Source organism: Protopterus annectens, chromosome 10.part0 (genome assembly GCF_019279795.1).
Source record: "Protopterus annectens isolate FY-2018-M chromosome 10.part0, PAN1.0, whole genome shotgun sequence".
Lineage (NCBI taxonomy): Eukaryota > Metazoa > Chordata > Ceratodontiformes > Protopteridae > Protopterus > Protopterus annectens.
The window spans coordinates 1,452,071,865-1,452,095,017 of NC_056744.1; the positions used below are offsets into that span (position 1 = coordinate 1,452,071,865).

Below are 23,153 nucleotides of genomic sequence, written 5' to 3' on the forward strand. Positions count from 1 at the left end.
AGAGATCTGCTACCAAAACAAGGGACTCCCTTTCACTCTACCCCCTGCCTCCCAAACTCTTAACAGCAGACGCATCAGACTATGCATGGGGGCCTCACATGGCAGGGCAGTGCATTCAGGGCAAATGGAACCCGAGACAGATGCACCTGCATATCAATCAAAAAGAAATGTTAGCTGTACTTAATGCTGTGACAGCCTTCAAAGACCATATTCTTCCAGGACAACTATTGGTAAAGACAGACAACACCACATTTATGTGGTACATAAACAAGCAGGGGGGAACCCACTCCTACCTTCTCTGCAGACTAGCCATGGCTCTGTGTAGCACAGTCTTGAGCTACCAAGTGTACTTACAAGCTCATTTCCTGCCAGGCAAACTAAATTCACTGACGATTTAAGCAGAAATCTCATGGACCCATACGAATGAAAACTTAGAACCCAAAATATTCAATCTCTTGAGGAACAAGTGGGGGACTCCAGCGGTAGACCTGTTTGCCTCCCCTCAGATCTACCAATTGAACAAATTCTGCACCAGAACTCCCCACATTCAAGCTTGGAAAGTGGATGCCCTGCCCTTTACCTGGGAAAGCCTTTCGGTTTATGCCTTTCCCCCTCTGCCTCTCCTCTGGAAGGTTCTACTAAAGATCAAACAGGACAAGCCAAGGACAATACTGATTGCACCAGACTGGCCACGCCAGCACTGGTACCCCCTCTTGCACAGTCTGGCACTGCTACAACTATGGCACCTGCTGCAGACCCCTTCCCTGCTGTCCCAGCAGGCGGGGCAGATTCTGCACCCTCAGCTTCAAACCCTGAACCTTGCAGCCTGGCTAATTCCATGAGCTCTTCTCTAGAATCCCTCAGTAAGCAGGTGCTGGATGCCATTCTGGAGGCAAGGAGGCCTAGTACCAGAAAATCCTATGTTAAAAAGTGGAAAAGATACTGTTCCTGGAGCCAGGCTCAGGGGATGGGCACAATGGTGCCCAGCTTACCTCATATTCTAGAGTACTTAACAGATATGCTCCACAAGGGCCTATCCTTCTCGTCAATTAAGATTAATGCCTTTGCCATTTCAACACATTATAATATTGAGCCACCCCTCTTCTCTCACCCGTTGCTAAAGCAATTCCTTAGAGGTGCCAAAAATTTAAGAACCCCAGGAGATCTCCCACTCCAGCCTGGGACCTTAACTTTGTATTGGAAAAGCTCACCCCCCCCCCCCCCTTGAGCCAGCTGCAACAGCAGAGTTGAAATTCCTTTCTTGGAAAACAGCCTTACTTCTAGCCATCACTTCAGCAAGAAGAGGGTCTGAATTACAGGCCTTCATGGCAGTGGAACCCTTCATTATCTTCCATGCGGACAGGGTTTCCCTCAGGACTAGTCCTTCCTTTATGCCCAAGGTGGTGTCTAGTGTGGCCCTAAACCAGTCCATTCATTTGCCTACTTTCTTCCCTAATCCGCAAAACAAAGGGGAACGGATATTTCACTCTCTGGACTTGCACAGACAACTTGGATTCTATTTGGACAGGACTGAGCCTCTCAGAAAATCTGACCAGCTGCTAGTTGGCTTTGCTGCAGGGGCTGAGGGGAAGGCCATTTCAAAGCAAACCATTTCCAAATGGATAGCCCATTGCATTCATTTGTGCTACAAGCACCATGGAAAACCTACCCCACAGGGGATAAGATCACATTCCACCAGGGCTGCATCTACCTCTATGGCATTTCTCAGAGGAGTCCCTACCAGGGACATCCTGGAAGCTGCTACCTGGAGCTCTGTACATACCTACACCAAGCATTACCACCTGCCTATCTTTTCTAAATCCAGAGCTGGATTTCCCACAGCAGTCAGGGCTTAATAGCTGGCCCTAATGCTCTTTAACTACCTCCTCCCTTCCCTAGCTTTGGGAATCAACCCAAATGTAATGACTGCAACAGTGAAACACGAAGAACATAGTACAGTTGTGTACACTTACCGTAAATGTAGATGTTAGAGTGTATTCACTGTTGCAGTCCTGGTTACCCTCCCTCCAGCCCCCTGACTTCTCTTGGCTCTACCTTTCCTTCTTGTTTGGTACATATATTTTTTTCATGTGTATTTGCTTTTTGGTTGGGGTATACCATACCATATAATTGCTTCCTATTGTGGGGGCATCTGAGGCAAGAAAAACTGATGTAATGGCGTAGGCTGGATGTTTTATACCCCTGATGACCTGACGTCATGGAAGAAGTGACAGCATCCGACGCAGAAATCCGAAGGCTCTGGTATTCAGGCCGGCTGAGGACTACCTGCAGGCAGATAACCCAAATGTGATGACTGCAACAGTGAATACATTCAAACATCTACATTTATGGTAAGTGTACACTACACAGCTGTACTTTTTCCCTGATGCTTATACTTACTGTGTTGTTACTGTACATTTAATTTTGATGTGTCTGCCATTGCATTGCTGTTTTCAGCAAATGTAGTCATTTCAATAAGAGTGCGTAATACAGTAGTACTTAACTTTCTTGAAATTGCTGCTGCCTTTTCAGCAAGTGTTGAATTGTTATAATATGGAGAAAGCTAGCATTAAAAATGCAAAACAAAGGTCCACAGAGTTCTGGTGCAAAATATACACACAAAATGTGTAGACTGCTTATGTGTACCTCACTTTTAGCTAGATTGTGGCATTTGTCAAAAGTTTGACAAATGTAAAATGATTGATCAAAGGCTTTGTTATATATAAATGGTGCCTCCTTTCAGGGTTAAGTGTCTGCCATTGAAACCTCTAGATTTACTTCTAAGGATGAGTCCTCTAAATGAAGGCATGGGTATTTTCTGATGATAGTTCCCCTGATCCCCTCCTTTTCCTAAACTTCCTTTTAGGAAAGCAAGGGAGTCTTTTTTAGCTAAGAAGTCTCAGAGTTGGCAAGTTTGCAGTACATGAAGGACTCAACCCTCTAAGCCTAATAGAGTGGATTCTACAAGGAGGAAAAGTCTTTGCTCTGCTTCTGAGCTGGATTTGCTCAGGTGCACCCTTTCTAGACCTATTTTTGTCAGATCTTTACATTCCTCCTTTTCTCTAGACATATGCTGTGTGAGGTTGTAGAAAGGCATGCTGTAGGCTTAATAGATTTGGATCTTATCCCAGCCCCCTCATAGCATGGTCCAGAGTGGATGTAGTGTCATCCTCTTTTGTTTCATTTTAGCTTTCTTATGGACCCTTGTTTTGGTGCCGGTCATATTGAGGTTGCTTGACACTCTGCTGACACTGACAGGATGTGGTACTACCCCGTTAGTGCTGCTATTAATGGCAGTGGTTTTAGCTTCCTCACTTTCAACACTGTCTGTCTACTTTATTTGTAGCTTCTGGGTTATTAATTTGGGTCCTCCCTTTTTCATTTGGTCTGATGTCAAGGTTGAAGTTTTTGGTCTTTCGAGCTCTCAGAACAAACACTTCACCATTAACTCTGGCATTTGAGAGTTGCTTGGTGTTGAGACTCCATTGCATTGCTTCTCTTACTCTTTAATTGGGGGAAGTCATCCATGTTTTCAGTATCGGGAACTTCAGTGCCAATGCTGATATTAAGGATGATCTGCAGTTTGATGCCACAGTCTTTACTACTGGGGCATCTCTTAACACCTGCTAGGCTGCTGGCTTTGGCCCAACACTATTTCTGACCCATGTCCATGCCTCTTAACACTTCATAACACCAGATCAGATCTTATGGTGTTAGGCAGAAACATAACAGGATGTAGGAGTCAGAATTGTCATATACCTTTTCTTGCCTGGATAGATTATCGCAGAATATGCAAAAGATAGTGCAAGAAGAAGCACGTAGACTCCACTCTTTCTTCATCTTCTGACAATGTTGCCCTAAGCATTCACATTTTTCCCCTTGCTTTCATATGTGGTGCACTTTGTGAATGATATGGTGGCTTTGGTTATACAATAAGCTTGGAAGGAACCTGATGTGTGATGCTTGTGCCTAAGAAACTGCCAGAAAGGACCCTCTGGACTCCTAAAGAATGGAAATCCAGGATATAGAACCTCATCATGGATGCTGCTACAGTCTAAAAGAAGGCTATTATACCACAGAACTCTGCAGGTCACCCTCCAGAGAAGGAGTTTGGGACCATAGATGGTTGTTAGAAGTGGGTCTATGCATACTGCTTTCCATGGAGGATTCTTGACTAACTGGTGTACATGCTGAGAATCTAAGCATAGCATTCTGGATGAAATGTTTTAGTCATCTGAGAATTTGCCAGATGCAGAGTTGAAGTTTGACACTGGGGCATACATCATCTTCAACCTCATTATGCACATGACCTGCAGTGCAGCAGATAGTGCATTAAGGGTTGCAGGTACTGGAGTTGCCATATATTGCCATGTCTAATTTCTTCTTATCAACTTTGCAGAGAATTCCAGTTTTAGGAATTATTGCCAGAATCGGGGATTCCACTGTCCTCCGTTCAGGAGATAGCAAGTCCCTTGAGGCTTTGCCCACCTGTTCTACACTGGAGGTATTTGAGGGCTGTCTGCCCCTTCATCTGCCAGTATGGAAAGCCATTAGATGGGATAGATCGATATTGGACATAAAATCCAGAGACTGTGTAGTACCCTTTTTCCCCACCCCAACTGCATGCTCTTCACCCACCTGACTTTGCACTGTGTCAAGAGTGTGGTGCAACTGAAAGTCTCAAACATCCTGTTAACGACAGACATTCAGTCACACTGACCATTCTTATTCTTTTTGGTGCCAAGAAAGACAAGTGACATCACTGTAGATTTGAGCTGACTCAACTGCTTTGTGCCAGCACAAAATTTCAGGATGGTAATAGTACTGTCAGTTCCGCTTGGTTAAAAAGAGGAGATTGTGCTCTTTTTATCTCCAGAAAATCTACAGTCTCTTAAAATGGTCAGTGATTCAAGCTGGGCCGTGTGCTTCTGCATAAGAGCTAGCCGTTACCAGTTTTGAGTCCTTTCTTTCAGACTATCCTCTGACTTCCAGGGTATTTTGGGAAACACATGGCTGTGGTTGCAATGAACCAGAGGCTGCAAGGAGTCCTGGTCTTCCCCCACTTAGATGAATGTCATCTGGCCATTCTAACTTTAGATAAACAGATATCCACTAGGTATTCTCTACCTGGGTAGTTCCTAATTAAGTTTCAGATGTAACCCATACAGACTGTAACATTTTTAAGTCGCACGTTGGATACCATTCTCTGCAGGATCAGTTTTCCGTGGGATAGTGCTCTTATTTATTTTGATCTGGAGTAGTAAATTTCATCCACAGTGTTTGCAGCTATGTGCTACAGGGGTCTATATTATAATCTCGAAGGTTTAAAACTTCGAATCACTAAAGATTGAACTTTAGTGATCGAAGTCTTAAACCATCAAAACCAAAAAAAAAAAAAAAAACTAAATAGTTTGTAGGCTGGGGAGCAAGAACCCCTGCACCCCCCACACCCCCCTACTTAAATATACCAACTCCGAAAATGCACTACATTGAAGTAAACAGAAATCTCCCTCTACGGAGGTTTTCCGTTTAAATGTTCGATGTAGTGCGCTTTCGGTATTCCAGTGTCAACCATATCATATTCAATATTGTCAGACTTCGAGATTTTAATATAGACCCGTGCTACAGAACTGTGGGCCTAATGGTGGCCACAGTTTTTGTGATACCATTTGAGAGAGAGGTTTCTTAAGATTCCTTCAGTAGGCCATTTGGTTATGGTGCAGTTAGTGCTTGGAGCTTATGCGAGGGTTCCCTTCAGTATTTCAAAGAATGTCGAAGACATCTAGTGCAGTGGATCTTTGGTACCAACCTCTCTTGTCAGCTGCTTCTAAATTTTCAGTCCCTTGGTGATAGTCACCTTGGACACTGGGCCATTGTGAAGATTGAATATTTCAGCGTGCTTCCTCACAGAGTGAAACCAACTTGCACATCATCATCCTGAAAATGAGAGAAGTTTGTTTTTAATCTTGCTGTCTTTTCAAGATTTCCTTCCATGAGGAGTGAGTGCCATACACTTACAATATGACAATGGTGAGGTTTATTAGCAGTGGAGAGCTCACTATATCCCCTGTGTAAAGGTGATGAGGCTGTGGGAATTAACTATCCCCTCTGATTGCTCTCTGGTTGCTACTTGCATACCCGGAGGAGCCATCTTCCTAACAGACAAGTTCAGCTAATGCAGCTTTGATTGTTCCTTCAGCTGAAAAGTGACATAAGTGCTTTTCGGCTGATGGCATGGACTTTACTGTGATCTTTGTCTGTCAGTGTAGTACCAGGTGAAGAGAAATTTAATATGTCACTTCCTGTACTAGAGAACAATTGTGTTTATATAGCTGACTATGCATTTTGTCATAATTATAGTAGCTCAGCATTCATGCAGCATATTCACAACTGCCTAGCTTCTTGGTGACGTTCATGCTGTGATCTACAAAAGTGTAGCTGACAGTGTGTATCTCTCAAATTATTTTTGACTTTGTAATTTATTTTCAAAATATTACAAATAACACTGCTTATTTTCAGCTTTTTAAAATCCATTTTAGTAACTGAGAGCTAATGAATGGTACAAGTTTAAAGTTGAGTTTATGTTGAACAGTTTTGTTTCTATTTACTTAGTAACTCAAGCTGTAAACATTTGTCTGTAGTACATTATCTTATTCTGTGAAAAGGCTTGGGGTACCTTCTACAAACTGTCCCTGTCCATAATGGCTTCAGGCGACAATGAGTGAAATTTAGATTTCCCATCCATTGGTCCAATTTGTGCTTCAATAGGCTTAGGGAAGAGCCCTGTTTAACATGAATGGGAATGTCTTTTCCAAAGAAGAGATAATATCCATGACACATACTTGTCTCTCAGACATGTTTTGTTTATGTCGCAGATTAAGTTTAGACCCTTAGAACAGGTAATTCAAGTGCCGTTTGTTTTGTGAGTATGTAGCTGAGCCATCTGTGCTGGATCAGAGAATGCCTTGTAGGTTAGGCATAGGTATCCGACCATCAGTAATATTTAGAAGACAGAATGCAAGGACAGGGATTTGAGGAGGTCCTCATAGGACATATTATTTATAGCCTGTATTCTTTTAGTGAGGAACCTGTGCAGCCACTCCAGCTGTTGCAAATGCCTGGTCAGGTACATGCCGAAGGGCACATTGTACTCTATTAATGGTCTAATGAAGCCTGAGTACAGTGGGACTATGATCTCCTTGGATCGGTTTGCCACGCCCTTACTTATAAGTTGAGCCACATAGGATTTTCAAATTGCCATGAACACATGGTGATCAAAGTTCAAGTTGCTGTCAACCTGAGTTCCCAAGTCCCTTACCACTGGGTCTACTATAAGGAGAATGTTATCAACGTTGTAATTTGCAGGGATGGTTGTCTTCCCAAAGGGTATAATTTTTTTGCCTTGAGTCTTAGGCCATGGTTCTGGAATCAGTTATTTGTCTCTCAGACCCTCCTGAAGGATGTCGACATCTTTGAGTGATTCAGTGACTGCGCTCAGCCTGCAGTCATCAGCATATTTGGTCACCCAAAGGCCCTCTACATTTGCCTTGACTTTAGAGAATTGTATTCCAAATATTAAAGGTCCCAGTAGTGAGCCTTGTGGCACACCACTAGTAATAGATCTCTTGGTGGAGGTGGATTCCTGAAACTGTCCCATCTGAAAGTCATTTGGGTATCCATTGGATGACATAGGGTTTTATGCCTAAATTTGAGTTTGTGTACAATACCTGAGTGAAGTATTGTTTCAGATGCCTTTGCCTAGGTTAAGGTAGGCAGTATATACCATTTTGCCCTCCATGGCTCTAGTGTCCTTTTTAAAGGCCACCAAGTTTAGTAGGCATGACCTGCCCTTGACAAAACCAAACTGGGATGGGTCCAGTATTTGAAGATTTCCTTTGCCTTTGTTTATCAGGTCTACAATAATTCTTTCCATGGAATTGCATGTAAGGCTAGTCAAACTTATGGATTTGTGGTTGCCTGGGTCTGTTGATGGTCCCCATAGACCACCATGGTCTCTGAGTTTAGTGGGGCTTAGCATTTAGCTGTGCCATCTCTTAGTTGGAGGTAGTTAACTTTGGAGAAGTTCTTAAAGGTTTTGGGGTATGCCAGGAGCTCATCTTTTATATTTATTTAAATGGTGACCATTATGTGATCTGATCTGACCATTGAGGACATAACACAAGGGGGGAATGCGACATTCCCTCATGTTTTTGAGTACCAGATCCAGGATATGTACACCTCCGTAGTAGGTGTACAGACCAGTTGTTCCAGGGTGTTTGCATTGACAAAATCCAGAAATCGTTGAGCCTTCATGTTATTGGTTGTGTGTGTATCCCAGTGTGTGATGGACTAGTTGAAATCACCCATGAGTATGTTTTTGGGCCAAATTGTGAGTGACTCCAGTACGTTCAAATATGTAATATGGTTATCCTGGGTCATAGAAGGGAGCCTATAGCTAGCAAGGGTATGGTACTGAATATTACCTAAGGTCAATTGGACATGGAGTAGCTCCAGCGTGACATATTGTTTGACCAATCTTGAGGTGTACTTGCTTTTGTCCCATTAATGGATGCAGCTTTATGAATCTGTTACTATAAAAACATCTGTTATTTTCTCATAGCTCTTGAGTTATTTTTCATCTTGTGCATTAGAAACAGAAGCAGAAGTCAGAGTAATTCCTCCCTAGCCCATTACCTGGGTTCTACTATTCCCCAGAGTGCAGGTTGTCAGACGTGGGGCTTGTTCTCTAGGCTTTTGCAGTGGTGTTGCACTTCACTTTTGTGTGATATTGGACTATGACTATGTTCCGCTGCTCTGGAACAAACTCCTCATCCACATACAACAAAGTTCATCCCTGTCCATACTCAAGCACAAGTTGGCTCTATGGATGGAAAACAGAAAGTTTACCACCAGGACTGCCCTTTGTACTGCTAATGGAGCGAGGCAGCTCCTAAATGCTTTATCCCTTGCATAATTATCCTCAACTTATCTATGGTCTGTTACCAGTTATTTTTGTTATGGGTAATATATAATTATCGATCATGGGATGGGTGTGGCCATTCTCTAACCAAATGGGATAGGTTAAATTGAGCATAGAAAGGGAAACTGGCCAGGCTTAAAATGGCCTCGAAAGGCAGCTAGCCTAGTACTTGCCTATGAAGCAGACAGCAGTTTACTTCTTTTGTGGTGCCCTAGAAGATTTAGTATGGTTAAACTGCCATTATGCACAAAGGGAAAACCAGGAATTTATATCCGAGTGTACAGGTTGTCTCTCAGTTTTGGTGTATGTTTACCCAGACTGCTTTGAACTTTTGTGAATAAAATGGGTTTTTGCTAAATGCTTATTTCTTTTTCCATATAGCTTTCAAGTGGAAATCCAGTATATGAGAAGTACTATCGACAGGTACGTGTTTCATCATATTTTTTTTCATGCTCTTGTTAAAATGCTTATGTGTTTTGCATCTAGCAGAACTCTTTGACTGAGATCATATTTCAGTAATATTTTTCCAAGAATAATTTACAAAGATGAATTCTCAAGTTTTAGGATGTCCCAACAGCTTTAAGATGATGTTACCGGCAGTGCATTTTTTTTTCAAAACTGATTGCTACAGAATAGTTGCTAGTTTAAGCTCTTTTGTTTTGCCTTTATGCAAAAAAGTGGCATGCGCAGATGAGTGCCGTGTATCTGGTGAGGTCTTTTCACCATTGTTGTTCATGGAATTGTGCTCGTTTTGTTCTAACATCTTACCATTTAGCTATTAAACTGAAAGTTTGGTTGACAAGGATAGTTAGTGGTGTGCTGTGTTCAGACTGTTTAACACTCTAAGAAACATGTTGTACAGCCAGCAAAACTGTGTGGTGTAAATGGCTGCAACAGATTTACTTGTTTTCATTATGGCACATTATGTTCTTAGCTGTGCAGTGCTTATCATCTCAAGTTAGCTAAAGGATTGATGCGCCATGCGGCACCCTGCAATCTACGATCTGCGTTAGCTTGCCTATCCTTTTCAACAGGTAGGACTTTTACCACAGGCCAATGTCCCTGTTGACATTTTGCCTTCTTTTCCTCTCCTGTAATGCTTGTCACTTTCTCTCCCTTCTCCAGATTTCTTTTTGTCACTTGCGATGTACAGATGAGACTCAGGATGGCCACAGTCTGTAAACAGTTTGTTTTAACCTATTTGAATTTCCCAAACAGAGAACCAGGTCCTTTTTGAGAATAGTCTGTGTTTCCCTTCTATGGCAGAGCCACTGCTCTGTGCCCTTTTTAGGATTTCCTATGTTTAATCTTTGTCTTTGGTGTGGAAAAAAAAAATCTTCATATATCCTGTTTTCCAGTGCCAACAAAAAGGCTTAAGAGAGTGAACAAAGGTGTCTTCCTTCTCTTCTGGAGTAAGAAGTATGAATTTCAAAGGCAGGGACAGACCTTGACAGTTTATTGCAGGGGAGTCAAACACGTGGCCTGGCACACTCCCACATGTGGCCCACGGCATACCCGCCACTCCAGTCCCAGCGTTTGTCTGTCCTCCCATACACAGCAGGGCCACCAGCCAAACAACCTTATATGAAACCACAACGCCTCACACACTCATCCTGTCATTATTTCAAGCAATCAGTTTGAATACATGCATTCACTCACTCACTCTGGTCACACACCCATACAGTCTCTTCAGCATTCATACATGCATTCAGTCACTCACTCCGATCGCACACCCACGCAGTCTCTTCATGGCCTTCCCTATCCCAAACATACTTCTCACTTGTCCAGAATTTTACATAATGTCCAGATTTAAATAATGCTTTAACTTCACTGCCCTGCTGATGCATTCATAAAGGTGAACGAATAGTGTCATTTGTCTTGTTTTAGTATCAGAAGTACAGTACCTACATACCGATAATGTGCAGTGCATTTTTTCTGGCTCCATTATTCTGCAACATAGTTATTTGTCCTTGATTTTCCATTAGCATTTTCTGCCTCACATTTTGGTCTTTTCTTTATAAAATGTGTGGTTTTCTCACAAATCATTGAGAGTTAGTCAATCCTGTGGGGGGGGGGGGGGGGTGCAGGGGCTGGGACCAAAAGTCCCATGACAGGCAGTGAATACAGCAAATCAGTGTCCCCAAAGTCACTGGTGTGGTATAGCCGGAAGACATCCCACAAACTGAAATGTAGGCTTGTTTTAAAAAAATAAGCGGGTGCTTGTAGTCCGTGTAGTGCCCAGTCCTGTGCTTTTGATTGAATTGCAGCAGGTTGTGGTTATTGTTTTGGGTAGCTGTCATGCAGCAGTCTGTCTTTGAGCAGTAGCCTTGCTTTGTCAGTTGGAGTGTTAGATTGAATATATATAAATATATATAAAAATACTTTGAATATCTTCTTCATGTTTTCAAAGAAAAGAACAGTCAATTAAGAACATGGTGTGCTGCAGGAAAAGTGGAAAACCTTGTACTTTTTGCTGAAGTGAATGGAAAACCAACTTGTTTGATTTGTAAGCAAAACATATAGCTGTGGCGAAGGAATATAACATTTGCAGGCATTACACAAGTATTTACGCTTCGAAGTATGATGAATGTAGTAGAAAGATGCGTGAAGAAAAAGTTAAGGAGTTAGAACAGTCACTCAAAAAGCAGCAGTTAAACGTGTTCATCAAACTAGTGATGCTGTAGAGGATTGCACAAGAAATAGCTGTGTTATCGAAGCCTTTTTCGGAAGGAGATTTTATAAAGAAATGTATGTTGATGGCCTCTTAAGATATTTGCCCTGAAAAATGTCAAGCATTTGCAAACGTATGCCTTTCAAGAAGTACAGTTGCAGATAAAATTTTCTGATAATTTATTAGTTCTAACAGGTCATCTCAAAGAACAAGTTGCTAAATTTGTAGCAGTTTCTGTAGCAATAAAAAACAATAAGTGATTATTGACTAAAACAGTAAGTGAGAAGGTCACTGGACATCATCTGGGTATAACAGTTTGGCTTTATTGGCCTGAAATTGTCCATTAAAACGACAACACAAGTCATGGGCATTCAGAATTGCCAATTAGCTGAAACACCTTATGTTCATAAGGGTCATTTGCATATATATCCCATGTCCCTCTGATACAAGAGGTTTGGGAAGTCACTGAGAAGTTCTACCTTTGCTGGAGTTTTCATTTTGTTTTTACTGATTGTTTTTTCAGTGATCTTCTCACTTATTGTTTTAGTTTGTTGTTTGGGATATTTTTGCAGTGACTCTAATGATAATGGACATCATTTGGGCATAACAGGCCTGTGTTTCTTATGCTTAGTCAAACATTCTGCTTGTGCTCTGCTGACGAGGTCATAACAAGGCTGAAATATGCATATCCCACAGCTAGTGGGGTTTTGCTTTATTGGCCTGAAATTGTCCATTAAAACGATTAACCAAGTCATGGGCATTCAGAATTGCCAGTTAGCTGAAACATCTGATGTTCGTAAGGGTCATTTGTATATATCCCATTTGCCTCTGATACAAGAGGTTTGGGAGGTCACTCAGTGGAAGTTCTAGCTTTGCTGGAGTTTTCATTTTGTTTTTATTGTCCTATTCCAGCAAAGAATATCCTCTTGTAATTTGCAGGTTTCACCACCCCTCCCCCCTCCGAAACTAGTTTTCCACGATACTTCTCACGGAAACCTACCTTAAGCTGGCACTCAACGGAACTGTAGGAAGACAAGGAAATACTCAGCTCTTTGCTGACTGTTAAAAGGAATTACAAGAGTAGTATGCAGTACTCTCAAAGGGGAAACATTTGCTATGTCGGGTAGCTTCTAAAATGTCTGAATAAGTGGCTCACTGTTTAATGTGTTTTGGTGTTAAATAAATTGTCAGTTGTTTTTTATTCCTGCTTTTAATTTTATTTTTGGTATTTAGTTTGGTTGTACTAGTTTTTGTTTTATTCTTCTTATAATGTGTGACAGGTAACTATTCTTTGCTGCACCCAATAGTGGTCTTTGGTTGAGACAGTTCTGTCAGTCATGTTATAGAAAAAAAGACCGTTTTTCAAAAGTTGCAGTGCTTCATTTTGGCAGGAAAATGTAGTTTGTATGAGGACAAGAAAACCGATACCAGTTGAATAGTAGCAAAAAGGGTATGCATGGCTTAAAAAAACAATAGAAATTAAATGTAGCACATATTCCTGCAAAAGCCACAGTCTCCAGCAATGAGGTAATGATCCTTAGATAATTTGTTTCAGGAAATTAACATTGTGCATGGATGGACTAGCTCCCAAACAAGCTTTGAATTGTAACACTGGGCCCAGATGGAACTCTTGTGGTGGTCAGATGAATTTTTGTAGGGTCTTACTTAAAGTTTACCTCAAGAATAAATATGACTGTCATGAGTCTAGAAGACGTGTACAGAATCTAAACCAATTAAGGACCTTCTTTAAAGAAAACAGTGGTGCAGTGGTTAGCATTGTTGCCCAACAGCAAGAAGTTCTCTGGTTTGATTCTTGGCTAGGGTGACTTCTGTGTGGAGTCTGCATGACCTCCCTTCATTCTTATGGGTTTCCTTTGGGTGCTCTGGTTTCCTCCTACATTTCAAAGACATGCCTGTGAAGTGCATCTCCCCAGACCCCTGCTGAAAATGGTCTCTGTCTCAGTCGGACTTTCCTGGTAAACAAATGTAAAATAAATACAAAATAAATAAAACTACCTGCCCTTAAGCATGGAAAGGTTAGTGCAGGGAGGAAAGTGAAAGAATGGTTGTCTGGGGACAAGTACTTTCCCTTGGGTTATCTGCAAATTACTGGATCACATCAGGATTTGGCAAAAAAAAGATGTATCCACCCTCCTAGTTAGGCTTCATTGGTACTTTTCATGGGAAATCCTCACAATTTCCAACTGTAACCACACTCAGAAAGTAAGGTGATGTGTAAAGCTTAAAGTGTTGAATGAAAACATGAAACAGAAGATATTAGCAGACAATGACACGGGTTTTGTTTTGCTGTACTTCACGACTCATCAGTGCACTTGAGTGGGCAGACACTTCTAACAATTTTAGAAGTGATCATAAAGCATTTATTGTAAGTGACCTAAGAAGCATTTTAGAGCAAGTTTTCAAGCAGGGAGGAAACTGAATTAAAGCATTTGCTTTAATGATCTCTTCATCAAGTTGTGGAGATTGTTTTGGAAGTGGATCATCAGTAGTGGGATCACAAAGGAGATGTAGTCTTTTCAAGCGTTGGTAGTGTAGTGTAAACTCTTAATGTGTAACACGTTCTGCACAAGCAACAACTCTTAAGAGATGGAAATACTAATAAAAAAATATTTCCAGAAATGGTGTGTTTTGTCATCTTGATGGTAATTAATCCTTTTAACTGCAGAATCTGGAGTGGCATATTTAGTTAAACAACAAACTATACATTTAGAAAACAGTGTATATCGCAAGAATGTAAGGCAAATGAAAAGGATTATTTTCAGTAGAATCTGTTGAGTATGATTATATGAAATGTACACAGTTTATTTGATATTAACTCTGCACAAACTTTTGAATATTGAATTAATGAATATATATTCTCCGTAAAGTTTGCATGTTTTTGCGTAATGCAAGAAGTATATTTAAAGTATTTTACGTATAATATATATTTATTAAACTGGGTAATGCACTGTTAAATAAAGACCTTTTTTCAGATTCTGCATGGGAGTACCGTCTGGGTAAGTGACTTGCTCAGAGGTGCACAGTAGACAAATGGCAAATTCAAGACCAGAGGAAGCAGTTTTTAACAGCTAATACCGTTAACCTTCTGCATTAACTGACAAGCATGAATATTTCATAAACTTGTAAGGAAGTTGTGAATGTTTTGTTTTTTAACATGTGAAATGGGTAAACTTACCTTTCAACTGTTGAGATCATCACAAAATGTCCAGATTTTTGCCTCATTGTTTTGGTCTGTTCCTCACAAAATTTGTGGTTTTCTGCCAAGTCAGTGAGGATTGACTTTGGTAATGACAGACATTTGACTTTCAGACTTCATGTCCTTCAGAAAGTGTATATTCTATCAACTTTCTACGCTTACGAGAGCAATCTTTAAAACTTGGCCCTGTTTTGGGCCTTTATCCTCCTCATTTTTGGCTTTGTCCAAGTTTCTTGTGCCAAGAGATTGAGAAGTCAGTGATAAATAGTGGTATACTTATAACTGAACTTCCATTGATAAAGTGGATGTAGCTGAAAATTGAAAGAACTTAGAATATTTGACTTTTAACAAGCAGTTTGAGAGTCTTGGGGGGGCTTGAGTCTCAAAGTGAGTAAGGGTCCCTGATCTTTCAGCTTTCATAAGACTTTTTTTTTCTCTGTTGTAGTGATAAGGCATCTTGGAATCAAGAATTCTTTGGTCTTCAGGATTAAAAAATAGCCTCTTACACTGCATAGCTGTTCTCAGTAATTGATATATTGTCCCACTTGGGACAAAAAATGACCAGTTAGACTGCATAGCTCTGCTGAGTAGCAATGTACTATGTCTCTTTTGAGAATTAGTTGCATTTTCCGCTGTTGAGAGTTTTTTATTTCAGCAAGTACATTAAGTTGTATTATTTAAGCAGCCAAAGAAATATGACAGGAAATTGCTGTGGAAAAAAACGTAGGACATGCAGGAGATGCATTTGAATGTAGAAACAGCAAAATACCAGCATATTAAGAATGACTTGGTGGCTGAGGAGAGATTAATTGGGTGTGGCAAAGATTATAAAAACTGTCTGTCAATGTAAATATTTAGCTAGTATATCACAAGAAAGAAATGCACCATCTGGGATTAAATCAAAGTGATGCAGTTCATTCTAGGGCTGAACTACATAAGACTACATGAGAAAAATGCCATCTATAGACATTTGATGGGATCTGGTGGATTGTAGAAATACATAATGTGACTTAAGAGAACTGTAGCTTCAGAAGGGGTAGGACTAATGCGCCTGCATCATGACCCATGTGCTAATAGAATTTTTCCAGGTTGCAAACATTCCCTCTGTATTCCAGTAGTGAACAGCCTTTCTAGATACCTCCAGTACCTTAACACAGTGAAATAGCTTGCCATGTGAGAATGGCTTTTTTTGTGGTAGCCCCCAACACTTTCTTTTCTGCAGGGGAGTTGCTGGTCTTGTTATTTAAATTATTTCTGATATTTTGTGTGATTTAGTTACCCATTACTTTCTCTCCCGAGTCTTATCTCTTATGTTTTTCGTTAATTGTAATGGCTTACGTAAATGAGAATGTCCATGTGGAAAGCACTTTCCTTTGCAGACGCGAATTGTGTTTACTTTCTCTGATTGTTTTTGCATGACACTGCTGCATGTATTCTGCAGAGCTGCATTACCTTAATCTGTAATGGTGTTAAGAAGAGCTTAAATCTTTAGACAGTATAGTTTTTAAGTATTGCAGGGCACACAGACCTTTTCACTGCAGCAAGATATAGTCATATTCCTTTTCTTAATCTGAACCTTTTAAATTATTTCCCATCTTGAGCATCACCCACTTTTTAGGATAAAGAGAAGAGGCCAAGCTGAATAGAGAGAGAGAAAAAAAACTAAAACTCTAGAAGAAACAACTTAGTTTAATAAAGTTTTAAAGCCTCCTACAGTGCAAAACAGGCCTCTGAGGGGAACATGCCCATCTTTTTCAACTTTCTTGCTGGTGGCTCTAACATCAGATCAGGCTCAGGTAGGTTATTTTGTTCTTGCTGCTTTTAAAGTACCCAGTTCTCTCCTCTTAAATATGTTACTTCTGGCATTTTATATTACGGACTACATTTAACAATAGGTGTGGCTACTCTTATTTTAGCTCTTGATCTTATGTGGGAGAGCTTACATTTTATTTCCATAGATGGCTTTTCTTAGGGGATGTTTACTCTCATGGGACCGGCCTGCAATGCTAACCCTTGTCATGCAAGGGCTCACTTCTTTTCAGCTGCTGTACCCTACCCCCATTCTGCTCACCGCACGTATTTTTGTAGATGAACACCACACATACAAACTTATGCCCAGCCAGCAGTCTCTGACATCTCCTCATACATCATTCACAACCAAATCCCATGTGAGATCCCACCTTTCTCCACCCACTTCTTCATCACTATCTGCCCAGTTAAACTACAGTTTCAGAGAAGCACAGCTTTTGTAGCACATCCTAGTGAACTCTAACTCTAATATAACTTTACCAACTCTTACTGCAGTACCACTAATGCATCTTTTTTCAAATCCCACTGTAGTATCTGCTTTTAATACTCCTATCTTTCAGGCTGTTGGAAATAAACACTACCTACTGCTATACTCCCTGATATGTTCTATACCTTTACCGACTTTTTACAGTGATTAACTTCTCCTTTCCTCCCTCAAAATAAACAACCACAACAAGTTAAACATTATAGCCCTATATATACCAACCAATAAAAACTTGACTACTTAGGAAAGTGTACTGTACAGGGTCAGCACAAATATAGTAACCTCTCATAGTACTTGGCAGTGTCAATACTGTCTAGGTAAGTAATAATTTACAGTTCACAAATTAGCCAATAAGCATATTTAGCTTCATTCAGTTAATAAGTATACCAGCCAAACTTGACAAAAATAGCAACATGGCTTTTACCCTGAATTATATCCTAACCAGTGACCACAGCAATATACTAAATACTGAAGCATTAAATGACTACTACCCAACCTATAAAGTAAGAAACCTCAACAAAACCATTAAAGCTTACTCCTACACCCTAGTAAGAAGTCAGTACAGTTTTAAAGAAGAAATGTTCATGTCCAGACTTCAGCAGTGTGGTTTAGTCTACCCTAATGACTTTTCCCCCTAGATGATGGTGTGATGTACATTACTTCAGTAACTAATTTCTGACTATACTTAATGCTTAAGCTCCTGTACGAAGAAAAATGTTAAAGCAAAACTGGCCACATGGCTTAACTCATAAAACAAAGATCATTATGACAGCAAGAGACAAATAAGAGAAAATACGTCTGCCAAATAAAACCCAACAAAATTTACAAAGCTACCAGCTAAAAAATTTTGAAAAAAAAAATATTATTGGCTAAAGCAAAGCAAAGTGTTAAAGTAACCTCCAAAATACTTACCAAAACCAACCCAAAGCAATTCTGGGTAATCCTAAATCATTTCCTAAAGCCAGGTAAAATCACATAACCCAATCCAACACCGACTCTCAAACACAACATCAGAAAACTTCAATAAGTATTTTACTGCAAAGACCATTACTAAAAATAAAAAAAGCCTCCCTTCACACAACTACTTACAGTACAACCTTCAGTCTACAGACAGTTCCTACTTAAAAAGTTAAAAAAGTCAGGAAACTACCAGCTTATTCAGCAGTTACCTCTACAGTAGGTCCTGGTGGGTAAAATGTCAGGACTCCTCCTTATCCTGTATTCCAGTACAAATAAACATTTTCCAGGGCTCCATCATGGGACATCTGCTGTTTGACATATTTATAAATGACCTGCATACAGATAGCTAAGGAAACTACCCTCATCCACTGTGTGGATGATTATTCTACTGTATGCTTAGCCACATCTCCATCCAAACAGTAACCCAGTCATCCATTGTATCCATAGAATCGGTGATAAAAAAATGCTGTTAAACTGCCCCAAAAATAAGTTACTCAGGTGTACCCCAACTGCGTCCTTCATGACAAAAATATCTTTGCTGTTACATTCTCAAGGCATGACCAAATTTAAGTAGTCTCCAACACAGAACTCCTGGGAGTTGTCATTTGATCAAAATTTACTCTCTATATTTAACCTCTATATTAAGTAGGTCACCCAAAAAAGCTCAATAAAAATGTGAAGGATTATATCAAGCTTAAATGATTCATGTCAAACACTGGCTTCATTACAACAGATAAGTCCTGTTTACGTCTTAGAGTCATGTATGCATCTGATTTCCTAACAAAGCTTCACTTAGCTTAACAAACCTTTACTTAGCTTAGCTGCAAACATTAGAGCAGTGTTTATTATAAGGTTGCATGATTTGCTTCAAATTCATCATACAGGACCCATCACTGTGATGTCTTAGATCAGCTGCAATTACTTAGCCTCCCCAATAGAATTCTTTATATACATCTGAAAACAGGATATATGATGCTACATTTCCATCATAAACATACACCTACAGCAAACTTCGTCCAGTGGCATACCTGTCCACACAACTGGATTTTCAAGATCTACTCCCTAACAAAAGTTCATTTGTATAACAACTCTTCCTGCTGTGCTCTTTTCTCTGTCTGCATCTCCAAACTGTGGAATAGTTTACAGGCTGATGTAAAACTACCCAAGCCACTCTGTTGCTTTAAGGTAACTCTTAAACCTTTCTGTGTAAGAACAACATGTGGCTACTATACTCTCCACATAGGTAATCCTAATTGTATACTTCCAAGCATCTTGACTGGTTAACCCTCTCCCCTTCTCTGTTTTCCTAAATAATTCAACTGTAACACTAATAGGGAACAGCATGTGTACTATACATAAGCTGGTATTTATAGTCCAGGGCTTCATAAATGGCTTACAGTTATCTGCGAATAGTGGCGCTAGATGGATATGCAAATATGGTCAGAGAAATTCATTTGCAAAGTCTAAGTTGTGTAAAGTTCAGCCTTTTGTTAATTTTTTTTGAATATCATGGGCAAGTGTGGCTAAGTGCAGTCCCATTTACAACATTTAAGAAAAGCTTTGGACTGTGCAGTGCTTAAAACTGATTTTTTATTTTTTTTTTATAGAAAAGAAGTGTTTATAATGTTTTATATAGAGGTATCTTTTTGTGGACACCCTGATGGTTTCAGTAAAGAATAGAACGGGGGAGACGGGGAAGACTGAAAAAAGGGCGACAGAATGGAACACACAAGGGAAACAATGAGAGTTTGTGCTGGAGGAGTTGGGAGAGGTTGGGCACTATGTTTTTGTCTGGGACTAGACCCCCCCCCCTATTGTTTTTTCCAATCTTTTTTTTTTTTTTTTTTTTAAGGAAATGGAGAAATGGATAAGAGGGTGTAGGAGAAAGGATAAGGGAAGTGCATCTGAAGTCCCACTGCCAGATGCTGTTGCAGTGGAGGGACCCCATTGTTGAGGCAGGTCCTGTGTTAGTGCGATGGTTGGAACCAGCTGGGAGAGTGTGTCTTCCACACTTTGAAGAGAGACGAATTTTTCTGTGCACTGCCTCCACCAGTAAGTCATCTACCAAGGTCCAAAGTCTTTCTTTGATGAGGCTTGCAAGGCTGCCATGTGCCAGGGTGACTGCAGGACCGATGCCTCAACCCAGACCCTGCAAGGACTTCCCTGGATGGGCACAGAAAGTGTGCAGTAAATCCACACGTTCGCATGCCATTTCATAGACTGTTGAAATATTGAAGTAAAACTTCTCTAAGGGAAGTGCTTGTGCATACAGTGGATGTTATAATTTGAGAAGTGCTTTAGAACTTGGGAAGAATGATATGGGTAGTGCTCATGCATACTTCAGATGAATTCATATGGCAAGTGTTCTTTGCTTCTTGAAGGGGATTATGTATCTGTCAAGTTGTGTACATACAGTACATTCAATACACTAAAAGTAATCTGGTAAATCAGTAAAATTACCTTGAACTGTAATAGTTTCAGTTGCATTTCTTTCATCCGCAAAGCTTTAAAAATGTTTTCCTTATGACCAATATGGAAAGTCATCGTAAAAAGTGTATAGGAGTTAAACATGGACATATTTCTCTTTTTTAAAATTTTTATTTATTTTTTATAACAGTAATGTAATGATTTCATATCCTTTCTTAAGTTCATAGGTTCATACTAGGCTATCTGCCCTAGGGCATTTATAAGCCTAGCCAGAATGTGTTTGGCTTTCGCCACCCATTTTAAATTTATTTTGCTATGCCCTTTTTCGAGGTTAGTATACTGTGCCTCTGTCTAACAGTGACACAGAAGTGATACCCGGGGTAAACCTACGATCTCCCATCCACTCATCAAGATTCCTCTTGAAGAGAGTCAATGAGAGACTCTGCCTAACCTGGACTGGGATTTTATTCTAGAGTGAAGGGAGCCTCTGGGTTATGAAACTGTCCCTCCAGCATGTCCTATTTATTTCAGTGCTGAGGTTCAAGTCTCTCGAGCGCATAGCTCGATAGGATTTGGATTTTCTGAGGTGCAGCATGTCCATTAATTCCGGGTTGGACATGGCTTTATATGTCAGGCACAGATCGCCTCTGAATAGGTGGTATGCCACTGAGTAGAGCTGGAGTTTCTTTAACCGGGCAGCATATGGCATCTGTTTGAGCCCTTTGATCCTCTTGGTGAGGTACTTTTGGGGTCTTTCCAGTTGCTACAGGTGTCTGGTAAGGTACATCCCAAAAGGGGCATTGTACTCAATTATGGGCCTGATGAGGGATGAGTAAAGAGGCACGGTGACCTCCCCTGATCTAGATGTGAATCCCTTCATGATTAGGTGGGCTATATAAAATGTTTTTCTAACCACTTTGGCCACGTGGTTGTCAAATGAGAGATTGCTATCAACTTGGGTCCCCAGGTCCCTAATTACTTCTTCTGTACTTAATGGATTACCACCTATGTGGTAATTGGTGGGCACTTTGTTTTTGCCAAAGGGGATGCCTATACACTTTTTGGCATTTAGCTTGAGGCCATGGCTCTGGCACCAGTTGTCTGTTTCTATGAGTCCCTTTTGGAGGATGCTTGTGTCGGCTGGAGAGTCTATTATGGCGCACAGTTTGCAGTCATCTGCGAACTTGGTCAGCCACAGTCCTTCCATGTTGGCCTGTACCTCCGAGAAATATATACCGAACAAGAGAGGTCCCAGGACTGAGCCTTCTGGGATGCCACTTGTAACTGGTTTGGAGTCTGACATGGCTCCAGCAATTCTAACCATGTGGGTTCTGTCCTTGAGCCAGTTTGCAATCCATCTAGTGACATAGGGGTTTATATTTAAGCTGGTGAGCTTATCTATAATGCCCGAGTGGGGTATTGTATCGAAGGCTTTTGCGAGGTCCAGGTAGGCTGTGTGGACCACCTTCCCCTCGTCAATGGCCTTGGTGACTGTTTCAAAGAAATCAACCAGGTTTAAGAGGCAGGATCTGCCCTTAACAAAGCCGAACTGGGTAGGATCCAGTGTCTGTAGGTCCCCAATATCTTTATTTACGAGGTCCATGATGATCCTTTCCATAGCTTTGCAGACCAAGCTAGTCAGGCTTATGGGGCGATAGTTTCCAGGATCCGTTGAGGCACCACCTTTATGGAGAGGGACCACTGTTGCTGTACGTCACTCTTTGGGCACATATCCTGTAGTAAGGCTGAGATTGAACAGTAGATGTTAAGTTGTCAATCTCGCCTTCATTCTTGCTTGATGGGTTCGGAGCCGATCCCTCGGCTCCGACTCGGCACTTGCTTTAGCTCGAGAACTCCTTTTACCAGCTCGAGGCAGCCCCATATCCCATGATGCAAGGCAGGAAGTACCCAGATCTCGTTTGCCGCTTCGGTTGGGAGGTCTTCTCTTTACCAGCTCCTGGTAAGTTGTTCACATTTGTGATATTTAAGCCCCTTTTTTAGTTTAAACTAATTTTTGATAGTTTAATTTTAAATTTAACCTTTTTCTGACAGAAATCCCTGTCTCTTTTAATTTTTAGTCAGTCAATTTTCCCTATCCCTTCCCCCCCCTGTTAGGGTGTGTGTGTTGGTGTTTTTTACTAAATACCTCTTGGTATTACTTTAATTTAATTTGACTGGGTTGTGTGTCTGTTGTGTTTAGGCACCATGTCTAAGGAGAGGGTTTCAGGTTTTAAGAAGTGTGACTCGTGCTGTCAGAAGATGTCTCTGACAGACGGTCACACTTCTTGCCTGTACTGTTTGGGCCCTCTTCACCTGCAGGACTCCTGTGCTATTTGTCACTCCTTCAGCCAGAGAGTCCTGCAGGAGAGACGCAATAAGTTGATTCTCAGGGGTCTTCTTAAGCCGGAGGGCTCTCCGGCTAAGTCGGCCCCACAAAAATCAACCAAAACTGCCAAGGCCCAGGCTTCTGTTTCTAAGCCTGCGGCCTCGGCTCCGACTCGTATAGAGTCGAGATCGGCTCCGGCTGGAGCCGATTCTGGATCCACAAAGCTTTCGGCGCCGATGGCTATCGGTGCCGAATCTGCTTTGACCACTGTGGTGTCGG

The 23,153-nt window shown here is 40.9% G+C and overlaps 1 protein-coding gene across 2 annotated transcripts in view; it reads left to right on the forward strand.

Annotated features, from left to right (window-relative positions):
* The window catches only part of EPS15 (epidermal growth factor receptor pathway substrate 15), a 2,462,763-nt gene that overhangs the window by 286,914 nt on the left and 2,152,696 nt on the right, over nt 1–23,153 (forward strand). For both annotated transcript variants that reach the window (XM_044086083.1, XM_044086082.1), the window contains exon 2: nt 9,362–9,403. In XM_044086083.1, the coding sequence (XP_043942018.1) occupies nt 9,362–9,403 (42 nt within the window). The remainder of the gene's footprint in view (nt 1–9,361; nt 9,404–23,153) is intronic.